The sequence below is a fragment of the Triticum urartu genome, chromosome 1A (assembly GCF_056163025.1).
Source record: "Triticum urartu cultivar PI428250 chromosome 1A, HENAU_Tu73, whole genome shotgun sequence".
Classification (NCBI taxonomy): Eukaryota; Viridiplantae; Streptophyta; class Magnoliopsida; order Poales; family Poaceae; genus Triticum; species Triticum urartu.
The window spans coordinates 68,216,904-68,233,466 of NC_141873.1; the positions used below are offsets into that span (position 1 = coordinate 68,216,904).

Sequence of the window (16,563 nt, forward strand, 5' to 3'; positions counted from 1 at the left end):
GGCGTAGTACGAAGCCTCTGCCGTCCTAAAAAGGTTGGTGTGAATTGACGCTTGAAGGCATACTACATGGCAAGACAAGGAGGCGATTGTGCCATTGACCGTAGAGTTGCAATCCGGGCAGTTTAGCCCCCTCATGTTACAGCCCAGGAGGGTTTTTTTTTATAGATTCCAGCCCAGGAGATTGATCGGTTGTTCTAACATTATGTATCCAAAAGTACCCTGGAGCCTGGCCATTCAACAGAAGCAGTCCTAGCAGCAACAACAATGCCCAGAACATCTCTAGGACATACAGAGAGTAACCAATAGGCCTTGGAAAGCATAACAACAACAGCACTTGCCCCTCCAGCGAAGACAGCAGTGGGCACCCAACGGTTACATGGCCAGCGGCCAACAGATAGCTTGCTCCCAGTAAGTAGATTATTGCGGAAATGTAAAAGTTGACTCTTGCAACATTGTTTTGATGTTTTCACATACACAACATGGGCAAAGTGAGCCGATATAAGTACCGCAAGAAAAATGATGGTGTAGAAACATTTGATTCATACAAATTGAATGATTTAATGGGGGTCCCTTGCGATGCCAAAACAAGCGCACATAACGCAGAATTTATAAAGTATAGTAGCCACTGTCATCATGAATTACCTGCCAGAGTTTTCACCTGTATCATGAGCTGAGTGTATCCGCCAACTACATACACCACAATGCAAGATCCATCAGTTATAGAGCAAAATAGAAGTCCTTTACAGACGCTCTTAGAAACCAAGCTCGCCAAAAATTTAATGTTTCCATCCTTCTTGTTGTTAGACATTTCTACAGAAACAATTTCTTCAGGTTGTACCCGCAAAAGAGCAAAAAAGAAAGGAATGCAGAAATAAAAGAACCTAAGTGTTAGTTTCTGTATCGAGGTCGTATACCGAAGATAATTCACGCAAGCATCCAAGGTCAACGGCACTCCTGTCATGCCTGGATGCTTCCATGATGTGTCAGTGTAAGCAAGTGCCCTCTGGCCAAGTAGATCACTGAAATGTACGCTGATCTTGCTTGCGTAATCTGGAGCTGGTAGTTGCTCGACTAATCTGGGCCTCATAGCGCATAATGGGTAAGCTCCATCTCCACATATTTTCAATCATCGGGGTCCATCTCCTCATCTTGCTCTGAGGATTTATTTGTGTCGCTTCTATCGGATTCCTGCTGCGTGTCTTGGCTAGGATCATCTTCGGGCAACTCACCCTCGTAATCCTCACTTTGAGGTTCATTATTCTTGGTAGACACGATTGCCAGGGAGCGAACCATCCAATCAGGGCAGTCTTCTTCACCTCCAAAAAGGAGCGCACCATGCTTATCTTTCACCGGTTGGACAACAGGTGACTTCGCCATTCTGCAAGAGCACTCCGGTAATGGGTGTGCAAGAAAAGATGCAGGTTTTGACATCATAGCTGACATTTTGATGCCCTCTATGCCTGCACTGTTATTGAGATGCTGACGTGCAGCCATTGTCCAATTCCGTGGTGGATGATACAGATGATCGCTGACATTTTCAAACAGTGCAGCAACAGTCTTTCTGTTCATATGAAAATAAGGGAATCAGTCATCATGTGAGAAATTACATATCAGTGAACAATCTACGTTGGCAAATGATGCTTTTGAACATCACCTAGATAGGCTACTAAATTCTCAAGTGGCCTAGCTAGTCTGTACATAGCTTTTGCTTGGCGCAAAACCTAATGTGTTATCTACCTACATCCCGACATTAAGCAATCTAGATTGTCAAAAGAATAAAAGATGTTTTTGAACACCACCTATACATGTACTAAATTCTCAAGTGGCCTAGCCAGTCATATCTAGTACATAGCTTTTGCTTGGCGCAAAATCTAGTACTCCCTCCGTTCACTTTTGTAAGTCGTTTCAGACAACTCAAAATAGGCTGTTTTGCACATTGTCTGAAATATCTTCAAGGTCTTATAAAAGTGAACAGAGGGAGTATGTTATACACCTACATCCTGACATTAAGCTATCTAGACTGTCAAAAGATGCATTTGAACACCACCTATATATGTACATGGCTTTTGCTTGGAGCAAAATTTAATGGGTTATTCACCTCCTGCATCCTGAAAACTACTTTACGACTGCACATATGCCAGCAATGTTTTTCCAAACAAAAAAGGTTCAATTTTTCTAAAAGAACAATTATTCTTAAGTTATAAGCAAACTGTACGAAGTCAATAGTACTGATAATAATGGTGTTATACCTGTCAGGCCTATAGGTTATACCAGATGGGGTTTGGTATAACCGGTGTCCCATAATCAAACTTGAGTAGTCCGGCCAACCACTCCCGTCATTGTGAAACCCAGGGAAGAATGCATCAGCTTGAACAGAAACAAAATAATCAAGCGCGTCCCACAGCAATCGGTGAGCTTGCCTCCTAAATTCAATGGGCGACGGATCAGGTTCCGTGTCATTCTCACCAATCCACCCATACCACCCTTCCTTCTCATGGGCATAAAATGGCCTTGCAGGAGGTGGAGGCAGCGGCCTCGGACGAGGCCCTGCTTTTTTCCATTCCTCAATGAGTTCCTTCTCGCTCTTGGGAGGTGGAGGATGCGGCAAATCAGAGGAGAGAGGAGACTCTGGGCCAGCTAAATCAGATAGCTCCCTCTGACTACACAAGGAAGTGCGATCAACTAAGTTGGCATACATAGCTCGTAGAGGAATGAGTATTCTTTGCCCACCAAAAGTTTCAGAACCAGCCAAGTATATTATTGTAGTTGATGGATAACCTAATGCTTGGAGTAGAAGTCCAACCTGCAAGTACAAATAGTTTACACCATAAGCTTGGAAGTAAGCATCTATTATGAGTTAAACACGGTAATAAGCAAACCATGTTCCCATAATTTCATGGAAGAGCAACAAGGCGCAATCCTAATTGTGTTCTACGAAAAGAACAATGATTCATTGAAGTGTTCTCAAATAATGCCACTTTGAACTGAAGATTAGACGGCCCCAAAGTATAATGCAATGCATGACTACATTTTGTTTCTCTTCTTTTTCTGAATGTGCATGCCATGCCCCTATATTTTACTGGCATACCTATATGCATGTGAATAAGGTTTGTAGTATCTCATTTTTCACAGCTGAAGCTCAATTCGTTGAGCTTTGCAGTTCCCACGCAAAGGTTTAAACATGAAGTGTACATAAAACCAACCTAAGGTCACCAAGTGTACACAAAACATGGGGAAGACAACCAATAACTAGCAGTATAACTATCTCACTATGTTGATCGCGTTTTGACACCCTAAGATTTCCAATGTGAATCAATGATATGTTTTGCAAGCTACACACGAAACCTGGAAGCACTATTACATATTTCTATTAAGCAGATGAAACTTTACTCAAGTATGTGCATCACAAACAGTTCAATGCCAGATAAGCAACCAAGTTGACTTTAGCAAACCATTAGAAGCAAACCTCACCTCTTCTGGCATCAGTGGACATGAACCATTTTTCTTTATGGACACTGAATCAACAGTTAGTTGTTCCTTCACAGTTCCTCGTTTGATCATCTGATTCCTTCTATACTGAATCAATTCTGTATGGATGTCCTAGAAAAATCAAGTAACAACCAGTCACATAAATTCTATAAATAGATATTCAACACAAATCCGTCCAACCTTCACATTAGAATAGAAAGAAACCATTCTAACTCCACCAACCTGGAAAAGTTCAGCACAACCATGAAAAGCTAGAGTATCTCTTAGCAATCCTGGATGATATGCCAGATAAGGACGACCAAATGCTCGCAACCTATACAAATATACAAGAACTATGAGAGAACATCAAAAGCAAATCAAAATAGCAGATTCATATTATTAAACTGGGGAAGTTTAAAGGGTATAATTTTCAATTTTACATATGTATATCACCCTACATCTAGAGTGAGCAACCGAAAACTCCCTAGTACAACCAAATATTCCAGAATGTAAAAGCAACATCGCATTTTCTTAGTAAATTATAAGCTTGACAACTAGCAAATTGAAGCTTTGTTAAAGGCTTCGAAAGTGCCCCAGCAATATGATGGGAGTTACAGTCAATGCAACCACACAATATATATTGGCTCAGGCCACTGGCAACTACAGATAATTCAAAACACGAAAGGTGATCCATAGCATGTACAAATATTAGGAAGACAGAAAGCATCACCTTCCTACTATTTGGCTACCGAGAGACCGAATTTCTGGACGGAACTTGAGAGCATGGAAAGCTACCCTGCACCTAAGTCTCTGAAGTTCCTCCAAGCTTGCAGGAAGAATTGACTGCAAAATCATCATACTCTAAATCCACGATGTACTACAAACAAAAAAGAGAAAAGGAGTTAGTGGGACCTGGAGGATACCTGGAGACATTTACCTCCATTAACGATTATCCCAAGGACTTTTGATTTGACAAGTCTGGGCAAGACATCTGTGGTGTAATAATCTGAAGTGGCTGTATTCTTAGGAGATACTGTGGGGAATTTGATCTTTTTTCTAGCCTCTCTAAGATCCTTTGGTAAACCCCGCACGATTGGCACGTCATCGGAAAGTGCAGCAATGAAGTGCTCTTCATCATAGAGATACGAAAAACTTTTGAAATTTGAACTGCATAGTCAAAACAAGGAAAGAAGTAGAGCATTATTTAGTGGTCAATATAAGACAGCGTACAGGTAATAGATAAAGCCGCAAGCTGAATATACAAAAAGCAGGAGGAGGTGACCTGATTCCTCTTGCACGAGTTGTCGCTTGTATCTCAGGAATAACAAGAGTGGCATTTAAGAGCCTGGCAACGGCGACAAGATCACAGATCTAACAAACAGAAATATGTCATATTCCTACAGCATAATGACACCACAAATGGCAATTAGCACTAGGAAACTTACTGAAGACTGTATCTTCTCAAAGCCACCATAAATCTTTGCATAAATAAAACCATTATCCTTAGCTGGAGCTGTAACATGGCGTATCAAACAAATCAGACTATTGATCAAGCGTGAGAGTTTGAATTGGGAGAAATAACTCATAAAGGTATATTTTTAACGAAAATACTGAATATACAAATAACACCAGTTTAATAAACCAAACACTTCCTGAAATGTTATAAGCTCTGCAGTAATTACAGATGATGTGGCAAACTTCCAAATAAAGCAAAGCAAGAGGTATATAAGCATATTTATCCACGGCAGTATGGAGGGGAAAATCATTAATCAGTAAGCAGTCTAAGATCAACTACATTATATTAGGGAGTGGTGATTACAATGTCGCCAGAAAACAGGGGAGGGCTGAATCAATCAAAATGAATCCAAGAATAAGATGTAAATAAAAGCATCAAGTATGTGTGTCTATTCAATGTCTGAAAAAGGCAGGTTGCTTTGTTTGCTGTTATAAACAAACTGAATGGCTAAGCTAGGAATAGAAGTTACAAACAAATTATAAGTTGAGAGCCAAATTACCAGGGTACAATTGTCTAGGTTTTGCATAAGGGTGTAGGTGATCAAGTGTACTCAATGGACCCCACAACCTACGGGGTCGAGGCTTCTGCCATGATGAAGAAAGAGGAAAGAAGATATTAGCTCCAAAACAACTCTTTCCATAAAGATATGATGAATCTAAATATCAGCATCTGAACTGTGAATTCATTTGAAAGTAATACTCATGACTTACCGATCCAAATGGAAGAACATTGTCCACGCTGTACTTACTAATTCCCCCGGCAGAATAATTTGCAAGTAAAAGGTGCACCAGCAGCGACAGCATCGACAAGATGATGCCGACGGCCGTGGCCAGCTTGAATTTGCTTTTGAGGAGCATCTTATTTCATTACTCTCAGCTCCAAATCCTGCTGAACGGATTCAATGTCAGCGTTTTGGGCAGATAAACTACGCCTATCTGAGATGCCCCAAAAGCTACAAGCAGAACCAGAAATGCAAGGCTCGTATTTGAGGAGTATGTTCTCTAGTTAATCTTAAGCTAAATGTTCATCCGGAGACTGGGGCAGATCTTATCGCATGGTACCCTACATTGAACGATAATTAGTAGGTTTCCCTACGATGAAAACCCCTAATCAATCAACACCCGCCACAGCTCCCCAGACGCGCAACCCCCGTCTCCCGTCCACGCAGCCAGCCCACGCGATCGAACCAGTCGCCTCCCTGCACCGTGAGCGACCCCGCGAAGGATCCATCACGAGCGCGGGGCGGCCACGGCTGGGAAGTCGGGATCCAGATCCCCACGCGCCGCAGGAGTACACAGGTAGGTACAATATAGATGGAGGGGAACGGGATGCCGTACCTGCCTGCCTGCGGCGGCGCCCCACGGCGGACGGGCGGCGGAGGGAGAGTTAGGGTTAGGCGAAGCAGGAGGGCTCCGATTCGAAGGAGCCACTCGGCGCGGCGACCTGCGGAGTGGAGAGGTGGAGTGGAGTGGGGCGCTCTCTCTCTCTCTCTCTCTCTCTGCCTCCCTCCCCGTCTCTCTCCTCGGCGAGGTGGCGACCTGCGTGCTCTGGTCGGCGTGGAGCACGTGGAGGGTGGGTGGCCTGGTGGGGCCGGTCAGTCAGTGGATCGAACGGCAGCGCCATGATCTCTCATCCGATTCATCATCCTTCCTTTCTTTTTTCCCTTTGGTTCAATATTCCCAATGATGTTGCCGAAAGCAACTAGTGCTTTTCTTAGGAGATCAAAGAGAGTAACAAGGGAGACAATTTGATTCATTCGTGTATCGTCTATGTATAGATTGTTGAATTGATGAATTGGTTCTGTGTTATATGATCTGCATGCTTGTATTTGCATGAAAATAAAGGTTTGATTATGAGGGGGTAGTTCTCTGGACGGGCATATGGGGCAGGCTAGCGTTGTATACAAACGCGTCCACGAATATTTAAGGGGCCAAATTTGCTCAGTCGGTTTGGAGATGCTCTAAGATACAAGTACAATATCGATTATATGGCTCATCGAGTTAGGAGAACTTGATGAGATCTAAGTATCAATCTAGGCATAAGCCCTATAATTGCTAATGTGTAATGACTCCTAATTGTGTAGTCCTTTCTATAAGATTATCATTGTCATCTTCATATTTTGCTCGGCATGGTGGTCACCATGTTGGTGCGTTAGTCATGCAGGCGTAGAAGTTTCAACCTAAGTTGTTGTACAACACATTGGTTGCTCCCATGTAACCCGTAAAGATTCCTTGATTGATCTTGTGGAAAGGATACCACTTAATTGTTGACGTTCGTGGCCCGTACTTGAGCCCTATCAGTTCGAGTTATAGATTCACATTGTCAAGATTCAGTAGTTTACTTATTATCAACGAGCCCACCATCAACACTTGCATTAGAGCTCGGGTTACAACTAATGTCCATGTAGATATTGGGCAAATTTGACAAATTTGACCTGTGAACGAAATCAAATCACAGAATGAATTGCCCGTGAAACTATTTCACGCGGCTGACCTTTTTGTGTGACGCCCGATACGAAGGCGCCACACTACACTATGCAACGCCTCACAGATAGGCACTACACGCCTGGCCAGCGTTGCACCCCAGACTGCCTAAAAATTGCTAAGTCATTGTGCAGAGCCTAAGAGCTAGGCACTGCACTGTATAGTGTGGCGCCTAGCTCTCAGGCGCTGCACTAGTGGTTGCACTACAAAATGAAGCAACCACTAGTGCAACGCCTAAAAGCTAGGCGCTACACTGTAAAGTGTGGCGCCTAGCTCTCAGGCGCTGCACACTGACTTAGTAATTTTCGGATCATACAGGTGCGACGCTGGCCAGGCGTGTAGCGCCTATCTTTGAGGCATTGCACAGTATAGTGTGGCACCTACGTGTCGGGCGTCACACAAAAAGGTCAGCCGCGTGAAATAGTTTCACGGGTAGTTTATTCTGTGATTTGATTTCGTCCATAGATCAAATTTGTCAATTTTACCTAGATATTGACCACGTGGGCATGGTGAGCAATCTTCAAATAATCTGCTACTTAAAAAATAGTGTATCGTCCCCTTTCCTGCCGGAACGAAACACGTTCTGCTTGCTTTTGTCCGACTCCCTACCATGTTATGCTTCTCTCCCGCACACACGGTTTTTCTAGTCCGCCCTACATGTTTTCCCTGCCCCCTGAATCGTGACGCTCAGATCGTAGGTCCCTTCCCAATCCTTTGACGAACCCATGTCCCTTCTCCTCTCGCTCCTGACACCCATCTCTAGGGTTTCGGTGTTGCCAACCCCATCCAACTCTTGATGACGCGGCTCAGGACACCTATGTGAGTCGAAGATGGATGATGTGGTGGCTATGTTCGCTGAGGAGGAGGCGTGGGAGCTGTGGATGCATGATCATTACAGTCGTAATTCACCTTGGAGGTGCTAGCAGCGGTGGCGTTAGTAGCCGTTGGGCCGGCTCACAAGTCCAGTAGCATCGCCCTCTCCCACGGCCAAAACGAGAGGAAAGACCAACGTCCGCCGCCCGCCAAGCTCGACGACCTTCCCGATGTTGCCCAGGTTTCATCGGGCCCCTATTTTGATTACAATATTTTTGCTAGAATCATGATGCACTATCATATTTGAATACACACTTAAACTGGATCATGAGGCAGGGCAGATTAAGAAGTTGACGCATTGTGTGGTTGTTTTCTTTTTCTTTTTTGTGTGTATGACATTCTCGGTCCTCATGGTTGTAGTGAATTGTTTTTGCTAGTAGCAATTATGTGGGATCAGAGGGAATCAGACTCGAGCGATGGATTTAGAGACCATCTGTTGAGTTGTGTGTTTTATCTACTACTACTTGTAAAAATATGAGTTGGGTGAATCCAAACAATCTCGGCCATTCAACCACTTGTATCCAATGTCTCATGTCGTTACAATGATGTATCCATCGCATCATCGTAGTTCAAAAGCAACAATAATTACATTATTTGCAATTAATGCTGTAAACATGGCTTATTGCATTGGCTACAATTAATCTCGGAAATATCATAAAATTTGTTAATTGTAATTAATCTTGAAAACAACATTAATTCCCAAATGATATTTGCAAAAAAAATCCTTATTTATATTTCTCCTTTCAACTCCATCAGATCACGATCAATTCTATTCTATAAGAATAAAATGGGCAACATGATGTGTGTTCCGTCACCATTGAGGATGTAGACCCTATTACTAACTACATGCATGATTGTCCACCCCCGGTGTTCCCGCGGCATTACCATGGACAATGAATCCTATACCATGAGCCAATACATTGCCATATTGAGAACCTAAGACCGAAGGACACAACACATCCTTTTAAGTCAAGAAATGAGGGTGCCACTAGATATCTGCAACCGATGCAAAGTGGCCACGACTTTATAGGCACATGACATAGATAAGATTTCCAAATGGTAAAACTTTAGACAACATGTGTGCATCAAGAGGGGAAAGTCATAAGAACCAGATACGATGAGATAAAACTTATCACAATACTATTAAATTATACGTGCATTGCACGTGCACGATTATTAGTGTGTTGTTGCAAGTGTTTGATATTTTGTGGCTTGGCTCTGCAGGTCAAAGTCTAGGGGAGGAAACTTTGATTAGAGAAAGGTGCTATCTGAAAAGAGTCTCACATTCAGCAATTCAAATCTGTCAGTGAAATAAATTGTATGTTCTTTAAAAATGTATTTAGGGAGACCTGGGTCACACGGCCATCTTTCGTTTCAACAACAAGTAGTCATGCCAGTCAGATGGCTCATTAACTTTTGTAACATAACCAGACTAGTTGGGTATGCTCATGAAAATAATAACCGAGGACATTGCTCCTTTCTAATTCCGACAAAGAATTAGTTTCGTAGGATTTGTACATCCAACTACAAACTAACATGAGCACTGTATGTTTACTAAATTTCTTTGGACATAGGAGTGATATTTCCTTTCTTTGTAGTAGACATATATTTTGGCCTCTCCTGAATAGTTGTTAATATTTTTTTGTAACAAGGCTGAAGACTCTGATGCGGATGCGCGCAAGAGCAGCGGTGGCCACTGCCTATAAGGGGAAGCGGGTTGTGGTAAAGGATCATACATAGCTCCGGTAGCACTACACCGTCATCCTATGCCTCATCGGCCCATCGGTGATGGCGACTTGCACGAGGAGGCCGCCGTGTAGAAGGACAAGCAAAGGGTGGCAAAGGAGAGAACATGGCACCAACAACACCACGTAGTAGTCATGTGCCTCACTTGTCTGGCGCCGACAATACTTGTGCGAAGGGTTCTTGGTTTGTGGTGTAAGGGGATCTGATGTAAAGGTAAGCATGAAACTGAGGTTTATGTTAGTTATTGATTGGTGTTCTATATCTTTAGTGATCACTATAAAGTTGAATTTGCCGAACCGAGTTGTTTTTGTGCATCAATGTGTTAACAACCGTATAACTATAACAATTCAATAGCCCCAACAATTCTCAGTAGCAGTGCAAACTAAACCATTAAACAATCAAATCATGACTGGCCTTTCACTGTTAGACTGATTTTGCTACGTTGAAGAGAATAAGCACCGAAAGCATGCTTGCATTCACTTTAGCTCATTCATTGTGTTACAAGGCAGCGTGTTCACTACCGTGCATGATGCCCGCTGCTTCACTGTCAAGTGATTGTTGTTTTGACCAATCTTATAAGATTTGTTTGAAGGAAAAACTTGTGATTTCTTGAAACTAAAAGTAACTTCCGACAACAATTTAGTAGTTTTTATAAGTTGGTCTGTTTGGAGTTTTTAATAACCTTTATTGTACATATCCTTGTAGAGTAAGTGTTTCTGATGGAGCTTATTTGACTGATTTTGCTACTGAGTTGCCACATTTTGAGGCGCTGCAATTGAAGAATACAACATTTTTTGGTAAGGATGTTAGTGCATTCATATATATTGAAAAGAGATGTATTTGCTTTTTGTTGGAGGTTTTCTATACATTTCACACACCATAACTTTGTAGACAAAAATTTGCTTGCTAACCATCAATGTCAACTTCTGCTATGCCCCTTTTGCTTAGTGCATGTGTGGCCACTTAAGGAGTACTTTCACTCAAGAGTAGTACTCCCTTCGTCCCATAATTAGGGGACCGAGGGAGTATGTGTTTATCAATAAAGGTTTTTTTAGTCTAGTTTGAAAAATTATGTGTCTTGCTAATATTTTGAATCTATACCTGCATGGAGTTCAGAGCCGTATTCTTTGTCATTTCTGATATCTGAAAGTAATTCACAATCACTAGTGCATATTTAGTAATTCAACTTTTGTCTATCTTGTTGCAGATGGAATCACTATATCCCAAATGAAAATAATTTGTCCCTGTGGATCCTAATTTTGATGGAAACATAGAACAAAGCTCGAACCACATACACATCAGGAGAAGAGATTTCAACAAACATCAACACTGCCCAAGTTTGCTGAGAAGCACGAGTTTGAAAATTCAAATATTTTTATGAAGCCATCTATTTTGTATCACATTTTTTATAGGGGAAATGCGCTATACTGGACTAGAGAAGTGTGTGTGTGTGGGGGGGGGGGGTAAAACGTTGTCGATGTTGGGTAGTACTCCCTTCGTTCGAATACTTATCGTAGAAATGGATGTATCTTAGTTTTAAATACATTCATTTTTATCCATTTCTCCGACAAATATTTTGAGATGGAGGAAGTATCTTTATTCCTTCGTCGGCGGGTATTCCTGAACGGCCGAGATTATCTAGTCGTTATTAAACACGTTTTTGTACAGTGACGTACTACTATTTTCAGCCGATAATTGTGGATTGTTTGACCTTGAGACAGAGTGCGGAAACAGCAGTCAGTAGACGACACTGAATCGCCAACAACTGCGTTCATCATGTCGCCGGCGACCTCTTCCGCGGTGGGTACCCTATCCGGCGGCCTCCTCCCCCACGCTGCACATCGCCGGCGACCCTTCCCAACCGCCCGCCTCCTCCCGCCGCGCTGGTCTAGGCTCCAGGCCAACGCGGCCCGTCATCGCCGCCCGGCCACTCCCGCGCGCGCCCAGAGCGCTCCCTCCCCAGGTCCGGAGCCCCCTCTATCCCCTCGCCCAGACGCGATGTTTACGCCTCCGTTCGGGTCCTTGATCGAGCTCAGCTGTTTTTTCCATCCATCGCTTTTTCAGGGTACCTGCCGGACTCGGAGTTCTACAAGATCGAGGCCATCCTGAGGTCAGTGCGTCAGTACACCAGTGAGCTTCGGGACCTTCCTAGTTTGTTTGTAGATTTGTCTGACCCACGGTGAATCGTGCCGAATTGGTGCAGGCCATGGAGGGTGTCGCATGTCTCGTCGGTGAGTGCCGCTTGCTGTTGCAAGCCGTCTGTCAAGTTCTTTCACGCACACGAGGTGTTCGTTCAAATAGCTCCACGAAAATTCTGCAGGGTTTGCTAGAAATGGGGATCAGAGGCGTGACGGTGTCGGATGTGCGGGGTTATGGGGCGCAGGGTGGGTCCACGGAGCGGTATGAAGGTATTGGCCCGGCCCGTGGTTGTGGGTTGCTGAACTCTATTTTAGTGTTTGTGGTTCGTCATGTACAGGTTCTGCTTCCATAAGTTGTGATCCTTGTGTTAATGTGTTCCCTAGAGCCAACGTTGCATTGAATTGTGAAAGGAATGGGTCAGTGATTGTCGTTATAAATGGTTTTCATTAACAATTAACAAATCATTACCACACCCTCTTGAATGTGGTCATGTTGATTCCCCCCAGTACCCCATTTGGAAAAAAGGCTGTAATTTGTTTTGCCGGATTTTGTTGCTTGCTGAAAAATCCGTCGTGGTTTGTATGTTTTCTGTTTTAAAGAAGCTGCAGATTTTCAGGGACCGGAAGCAACCCCTGATTACCACAAATGTTGCACCTGATTACATTTTAGTTTCTTTTGATGTATTATAGTATATTGGCTTGAAATATCTGTAACACAGTTTCTACTTCACATTATTGTACCATTTTCTATATTTTCTGTATCAAACATTCCAGCATCTTGATGGTTGGTTATGAGTAGGGGTGCAGGACGGTGTCCGGCAAAACAGCCTGCTTAGTACACAGCTAATACAAATTAATGTGACACACTTTAGTCAGCCTAGAACTGTTTTTTTTTGAGCTTTGAATAGGAAGCGGGACAGGTTCGGGCGCCGCCCTGCACCCCTAGTTACTAGTACAATCCAATTGCAACAACTAGAATTAAGTTGAATCACACCCAAGTTGATAACAGTAGAAGATGAATGTTAACAGCTAAAGATTGGACACAGTCATTCTTGCATTTTTCTTACATAAGTTCTCCATGGTCTTATATATGCTTAAGTGATATTGGTACACTGAGCAACTCATATGAAATTAGGTTTTGTATATGCGGAAACATATATTGGACTGATTATTAGATCAAGTCAACTATCTCACAAAATATGGATTCTTTCTACTGCTGTTTATGTCATGTTTGCTCGGGAAAGTGGATACCCATGAACAAAATATGACCTGAAAAGATAATGGGCAAAGCAGGAGAAAGTATTGGAATAACTACAGAAGGAGATGACTGGGAATTAGAAAAACATCAGGATAAAGACATGGATTCTTTTGAGTAACTAGCACGATGCCCGTGCGTTGCCATGAAGCAATTGACTTAGGAGGTTTTCAAATAACGTTAGTGTCCTTTGTGGCTGTTGCATGATTTACGATTAGAAAATATAACAAAAATACGGTGAGAGGCATGCAAGTCAGAGAATTTTAAATGACCATAGTAGTTTGGGAAGAAAAACTAAAACCAAGATCAATTTTGAGCTGAAGTCACAATTTTGTATTTGTTATTTATTCCTTTTAAAAAAGTTGGTCTCACATGAAAGTAGTGTATTTGTTTATTTATGATAGATCCCACATGTGAGTAAGGTACATTTGTCTATATGTCTCTTGGAAGGTTGCTAGTTTTACATATGGGGATGTGTGTATTCCTTTATTTGGAAAGGATGTTGGGTCCACATGTGAACTCACCACCAACTCTGATCTAAGTAAGGATTTTAGCATTCGTATCAGTATTGTCATGTTACATGCCTAATTAATCAAGTATATTAATTTTTAATGCTATTCAGTAACTAGTCTACTTTATGCAGTTCTAAGTTCTTATGCTGATGCTTGCTCATTGTTGGTTTGCAGGGTCAGAATTTTCAGAAGATACATTTATTGCTAAAGTTAAAATGGAAATAGTCGTGTGCAAGGAGCAGGTAATTGCTTGTTTATTTTTTTATTGATCCTGAAAAAGAAAGTGCACATCTTTCATGCCCTCTGGTTGAGATAGCTGATCATAGCATCGAAATGATACAATTTTATCTGTGATACAAATAGTTACTCCCTCTTTAAACAAATATAAGACGTTTTAGATCACTACTTTAGTGACCTAAAGCGTCTTGTATTTGTTTACAGAGGGAGTACCTTCTTTCTCTATGATACAATTTGCTTTGCTGTTCACTTATATATAGTATTGTTAAAATATTTGTGCCGTCCATTCTGTGTATCTCTCTGAAGGTTTTGTTTTGCAGTATGTTAATGTGTTTTTGCACTGTCCAGGTGGAGCCAGTAATTGACAAAATAATTGAAAAGGCCAGAACTGGAGAAATTGGCGATGGGAAGATATTCTGTAAGCGCACAGTTTCCTTGGTGACTGTTAGAAGTCTGCAATCATGCTGTTGGGTTTAATCTTATTTCCGTACAGTCGTTGCTGTCACTTAGTATTTGCCACTCTGAAATACTTATCTCCAGGAAGCTAACCACAATACCAAACTATTAGTGCAAAAACAGCAAAGCATAGTGTCGCAACAACATGCATGCCCTCGAGAAGTGTGTGTTTGTAGTCCTGAAGTGCTGTTTCACATGCATAGAATCCCAATGCTTTCCCACAGCTGGCTTGTGTTTTTAGAAACCCAGGAATCATGATCTCTACTAGTACTATCCTTAGACGCACCTTGTCATGATCTCATGCTTAGGCCTCATCTGTTTGTTCTGCCCTTTTTGCCAGTGATACCCGTCGCGGACGTTGTAAGGGTACGCACCGGCGAACGGGGAGTGCACGCGGAGAGGATGATCGGCGGTCTGTCAGACAAGCTGCCCCCGGTGATCACAATCTCATGAGTAGAGCTTGACTGCTCTTGCTGCCTGTATCTGTAAGCGCATCCCTCGGGTTGGTTTGCTTGTGGCCGTGTGTGTTGCTTGACCTTCGGGGAATAATCGTGTGTATGTAACCTTGCGTGTTGGCATGAATAAATCGGCACCGGCGTCTCCATGCGGTGGCTCGTGTTGCTGAATGGGGTGGTTACTGTGGTTCATGTGCCGAATGTTGTGATTGCAAACTCCCTGTTGGTCAGAAGGTGAAAATCTGGATGTAATTTGTGTCAGTTCAGTAAGTTTTATTTTCTTTTTGGGCGTGGCTAGGTCTCAGTCTATTTAGACTTAACCAAGTTTCAGTCAGATGACATAACATTAAAAAAATTGCACGGATCTTAATCTTACAAATATAGCATCGATTGAGACATAACAAAGTCTGATTTAGCAAGTTGTTCCTTTTAACGCATCGATTGAGACATAACAAAGTCTGATTTAGCAAGTTGTTCCTTTTAACTTAGATAAACATTTGCGAACGGCGCGCCGGCCGAACGCTCGGCCGGTCACGCGTCCTCGCAAAGTGCCATGCGGTCAAAGGGCCCGCACGCAGATGTCCCTCATACCCTTTTCCTTTCTTTTTTTTTTCTTTTGTCGCTCATCTCTCTCCTCTTCTCTGCTTCGTTCTCAGACCCTGTCGTTACCATAGACGCCTGCAGGCCTCCCAAGACGCCGTGGCCACGGGAATTAGCCGAACCGGCCGCCCTCGGTCAGATCTGCTTGGATCCGCGCCACTGGAGTTCTGCCTGCCTTGTCGGACCCGACCATGTCTGAGCTGCAACCGACCACGCGCGGAGCTGCAACCGTTGAACCTTTTTCCTCCTGGAACGACACCGTGGCGACGATGGCCATGGGCGGGCGTGGGAGCTCAGCGGAGTAGCAGCAAGTAGCCGTGAAAATGGTTGTAGCAAATTCCAACGCTGTTTGTAGCAAAACCAACTATGGTTGCACCAAAATGACGTCACCGTCATGTAACTGTCGGTTATAGTTTTTCGTTTGTCGTCCATGGCTTACGGCTCCATAGTTGAAGCTTTTTTTCATCGTTGGATGAAGCTTTTTTCGTTCGCCAGATGAATCTTTTTTGTCACTAGTTGTAACTTTTCTTTGGTCGTTCATAGTTTCCTGTCGTACGAGTTGAAACTTTTTTCATAGCCGGACGGAGAGAGTAGGAGTAAGCCGGACGTGGCGACGTCTCCGTGAACGCCGCCACGTCGTCGTGGTATGGCCACCTTTGCATTCGGCACAGAAAGCACACACGCGTTTGGCGCAAAGGTGGCCAAGCGAGGTTATCATCAGCATCATACACTGATACACGACGACAAGTGAAATACTACTGATTTTCGAGGCACCAGCAATATAATTACCCACGTCATATATCTACATCAAACAACCTTGCCTC

At 43.0% G+C, this 16,563-nt stretch overlaps 2 protein-coding genes across 4 annotated transcripts; one reads left to right on the forward strand and one right to left on the reverse strand.

Annotated features, from left to right (window-relative positions):
• Positions 1 to 631: 631 nt before the first annotated feature.
• Positions 632 to 6,517, reverse strand: EDA30 (O-fucosyltransferase family protein). 3 transcript variants are annotated; one of them, XM_048711155.2, is made up of 11 exons: positions 6,326 to 6,517; positions 5,695 to 5,869; positions 5,484 to 5,568; positions 4,914 to 4,981; positions 4,751 to 4,839; positions 4,392 to 4,635; positions 4,199 to 4,311; positions 3,712 to 3,802; positions 3,472 to 3,600; positions 2,250 to 2,803; positions 632 to 1,561 (listed from the first exon to the last, which is right to left on the reverse strand). In XM_048711155.2, exons 2-11 carry the CDS (start codon positions 5,839 to 5,841, stop codon positions 1,123 to 1,125), a joined length of 1,959 nt encoding a protein of 652 aa, XP_048567112.1. In that variant the 5' UTR covers positions 5,842 to 5,869; positions 6,326 to 6,517; the 3' UTR covers positions 632 to 1,122. The 3 variants fall into 3 exon arrangements, with proteins under 3 accessions (XP_048567112.1, XP_048567098.1, XP_048567104.1); XM_048711141.2 differs by having other exon boundaries at positions 6,322 to 6,517; XM_048711147.2 differs by having other exon boundaries at positions 5,695 to 5,872; positions 6,322 to 6,517.
• A 5,257-nt stretch (positions 6,518 to 11,774) lies between these two features.
• GLB1 (nitrogen regulatory P-II-like protein) lies at positions 11,775 to 15,424 on the forward strand. Its single transcript, XM_048711161.2, has 7 exons — positions 11,775 to 12,049; positions 12,151 to 12,196; positions 12,290 to 12,317; positions 12,407 to 12,494; positions 14,166 to 14,233; positions 14,577 to 14,646; positions 15,025 to 15,424. The coding sequence occupies exons 1-7, from the start codon at positions 11,863 to 11,865 to the stop codon at positions 15,135 to 15,137; spliced, it is 600 nt and encodes a 199-aa protein (XP_048567118.2). The 5' UTR covers positions 11,775 to 11,862; the 3' UTR covers positions 15,138 to 15,424.
• Positions 15,425 to 16,563: the final 1,139 nt, after the last annotated feature.